At 37.3% G+C, this 3,412-nt stretch overlaps 1 protein-coding gene across 2 annotated transcripts; it reads right to left on the bottom strand.

Annotated features, from left to right (window-relative positions):
* Positions 1-646: 646 nt before the first annotated feature.
* On the bottom strand, positions 647-2,892 carry LOC143306879 (uncharacterized). Of its 2 annotated transcripts, none has more exons than XM_076693117.1 (7): positions 2,758-2,892; positions 2,408-2,655; positions 2,270-2,341; positions 2,090-2,176; positions 1,930-1,992; positions 1,782-1,838; positions 647-1,082 (listed from the first exon to the last, which is right to left on the bottom strand). In XM_076693117.1, the coding sequence occupies exons 1-7, from the start codon at positions 2,787-2,789 to the stop codon at positions 793-795; spliced, it is 849 nt and encodes a 282-aa protein (XP_076549232.1). In that variant the 5' UTR covers positions 2,790-2,892; the 3' UTR covers positions 647-792. The 2 variants fall into 2 exon arrangements, with proteins under 2 accessions (XP_076549232.1, XP_076549233.1); XM_076693118.1 differs by lacking the exon at positions 647-1,082 and adding an exon at positions 1,237-1,328.
* Between the last annotated feature and the right edge of the window lie 520 nt (positions 2,893-3,412).

Below are 3,412 nucleotides of genomic sequence, written 5' to 3'. Positions count from 1 at the left end.
TTCCTAATTTTATCAACTACTAAATGCTTTGCAGTAAGCTTCTTCAGAACTCGGTCCTGAGAAGAAGCATTACTGCTATCAATAAAATATAAATCTTCCACGTGTGGCTAAATGGTCACACGTGGAAGATTATCCGCTAAATTGAATTGCAAATCTTTAGTCAAAAGATTGTTCCGCATGCACTTTAATAGGTGCGGAGGATCGAAGAGAGGTACGATTTCATTTTCATCAATTACAATTATATCATGCCGTAATGGATTCGACTGCTGAAAGGCATTTCTCTTCGAATAATCTATTAGGCATTGTATTGCCTTACAATTCGTGCTGCCTTGGTCACAAACTGAGGCTACAACTACAATGCCGGCCTGACATGCACTGCGAACTAATGCTTTAAATATTCTAACGATGATCTCCGCGGAAGAAGTACCCCTACAAAAACTATATGCGACAGGTTGCTTCCAAGGTCGCACCCCGTGTATACCTTTCAACATCCACACCATGGCATGATCTGCAATATCTAATGAACGCGAAAAACCGGAGTCTACAAATCCTTCAACTATGTCCATTGAAGGGTTGTAGACCAGTGACGGCGATAGCTTAATTTCGTCGAAAAGCAGAATAGCGTATCTGCTTTTCTCGTTTGGGAAGGACTCGGACCGCTCTTCGAGTTCACGGAATACGTTGTCGCAAATTCCAGCTCTTAGTGGAATGTGCGACAATAATTTCCGAAGCGTTTCGATACTTGGCAAAAGAAATAATTTTGACAAATATCGGAACGCTTTTGGACTTTGCTTATAAATACTTAAAGCTAATACCTTTTCCTCTTCCGTGAAGCGTCGTCCATAGATGGGTTTTCCCTCGTTGCGCATCTAGGCGGAAATCATCGCGTGTAGGCAAGTTTTCCAAAACTTGGCATACACCTACTTGCACGAGATGCTCTATCTTCTTGATGCGGTCCTTCGTTGCCATCTGCCGCCGCTTGCACTGCCGCGCTGCCTTCCATACCGCTGCCACGGCGCTGTAGATTCGTTGCTGCAGGGGCTTCTCCACGATGTTGTCCTTCAGCATCTTCAGTATATTACCTGCGGAAGGAAACATACAATATAATTACTCTGTAAAGGATATATAAAGTTATATAAAGTAGTGTATAGTTTGCATGTGTATTACTGCCATGTATACCGTATACACAGTGTAATGTACACATGCAAATGAATAATATCGACTGAAGGTATGTACATACTAGGGTGGCGCACTGAGCTCGACCCTACATAGAGGATGTTTAGTACCTTCAGTTACGAGAAAGTGTATCCGATTTGGAGTACCTCAATCTTCGGCGTCAAATAATGCACGTAAGAAATACATAAAGTAAAAATTTTAGTTGTACATGTTAGCAGCATTGTATGAGAAGCAAGCATTGTATAGAATGCCTGGCGTTTTGGAACAAACTATGAAATATCCGAATTATTTTAATATTATATCAACTTTGGATTGATATTGCCTGGGCATTCTGTACAGTGATTGCTTTTCATACATGGCTAGTAACATGTACAAATGATAAAAAAGAGTAGAATGTTAACAATTTCCTTTCAGTAAGAAAAAAAATTGTATACATTTCTCTCATTTTAGGATATGAATGCGACAAGGAATGTTTAATGGAAGTAATTGAATTGCACCGGTTTTAATCAAAAACTTCAACTATTCTTTTATTTATTCAATATTTTTTGCAGTGTTGTCCTGCACTTATGATTACTTAACCTAATATATTCATACTTATTTCGTACCTTTATGGCCTTTCTGAGCTTCTGATCGCTGATGCTCTCTTCCAAGGACAACACAATCTGTAATTGTAAAAAAGACTTAATAAAACTTCCCTTTAAATCATCATGCATAATATTTAATACTAACATCCAGTAATATATAAATTCATACCTGCGTTATGCAATGGCTTGTCTTCTTGTAGACTTAGTCTGCCTAAGTCGTTGCATTGCATTTCTACAAACAGCCAAAGAATATTTGTTAAATATACCAGTCTACAACTAAGAAAGATAGTAAAACCAAAAGTAATATTTTTTCATGGTAACACACTAACCTCCGGATGGTCCAGGAAGTGCTGTGAAGTCCACGTGTCCCACGATGCCACACTTCGTATCCATTCCCCCAGTGCAGTCAGGTTTGCCTGTCACAATAAAATTAAATAACATTATAGATACATTTCATGTTAGAAGTATTATTATGTACTTTCAGTATACAGGTATAACTGAAAACTTACATTCTTCTTCTTCTTCTGGTATTTCCATCAGGGTCTCTTGCTGCTTTATTTTAATAGAGGCAGCCTCTGACACTGTGTAATAAATATTTTCATTAACAATTATGTACATACGCTACACAAATTATGTAAGAGTATTACCTAGTAAGTACAGTGTTGGAACTGCGGATGTAGTCAGCCTCTTTCTCATAAAGTATTTCTCTTCAATGTGGCTGCTACATATCACCCAGAACTTCAGTTTTTCAGGTGGAAGTATTAACAAATTTGGATGGTCACATGCTTCCACCCACTGCATCATCCTCTTCTTATCCTTCTTCTCCTGGGGGAAGGTGAACATCCTCGTGTACTGCTGGGTGCAGCTTCTAACGCTGCATACTTTCATCCGTTTTCTTTAAAGACACATTTTAGTAATTAAAATTAAATATATTAATGAAACACCAATGTAAACAGTTACTGTTTTCAGTAACAATTCTAAAAAATTCGGTACTTACTTCATTTCCATCTTCACCTGCTGTTGCTGCATCTCAGTAGAAATGATCCAAAAATCTGAAAAAAAACTCGGAAAAACCTGAAAAAAACCTTACAAAATATGTTGTTAAATAATCGGAATAATAATACTAATAAAGATAAAAATAGTAAAAATAATAAAAATAATAGAAATAATAAAAATAATAATAAAAATAGTAACAATAATATGTATGTATGTATGTATGTATGGTTTTATTGGATTCCCCTTGGGGTTACCATTCCTTCACACTTATTTTTACAAACTTATTCTTACGTATTACTACGTATATGCTAAAAATCTTATTCGCCGCCATCGCTCGCTTCTCTACTCGACCTCTCTCTCTCCGCTTTTCTAACTATAACTTAATTCTATCTTAATTCTATCTTAATACTACTTTATTTCTATTCTTAGTTTTATCCTTACACCTATCCTTATTTCTATCCTTATATCCAACCGCGGCTTAGCATACCGGTAGCAATTTCACCCCCTGATTTCCTCCCTAGGTTTCCGGTTCCTCCCATTCACTCTTCTCGCACACCTTCCCTTCATTCATTCGCCCTTTTCTCGCTCCTTTATTTTTTCTTTCTCTCCTATCGCCTCCCTATGCTGTTTTTTCTTTCCCTGTTTCCCTTGCCTTC

Source organism: Osmia lignaria, unplaced genomic scaffold (genome assembly GCF_051020975.1).
Source record: "Osmia lignaria lignaria isolate PbOS001 unplaced genomic scaffold, iyOsmLign1 scaffold0039, whole genome shotgun sequence".
NCBI classification, from domain to species: domain Eukaryota; kingdom Metazoa; phylum Arthropoda; class Insecta; order Hymenoptera; family Megachilidae; genus Osmia; species Osmia lignaria.
The sequence above is the reverse complement of the archived record's forward strand: the minus strand, read 5'-3'. Positions and strand labels throughout refer to the sequence as shown.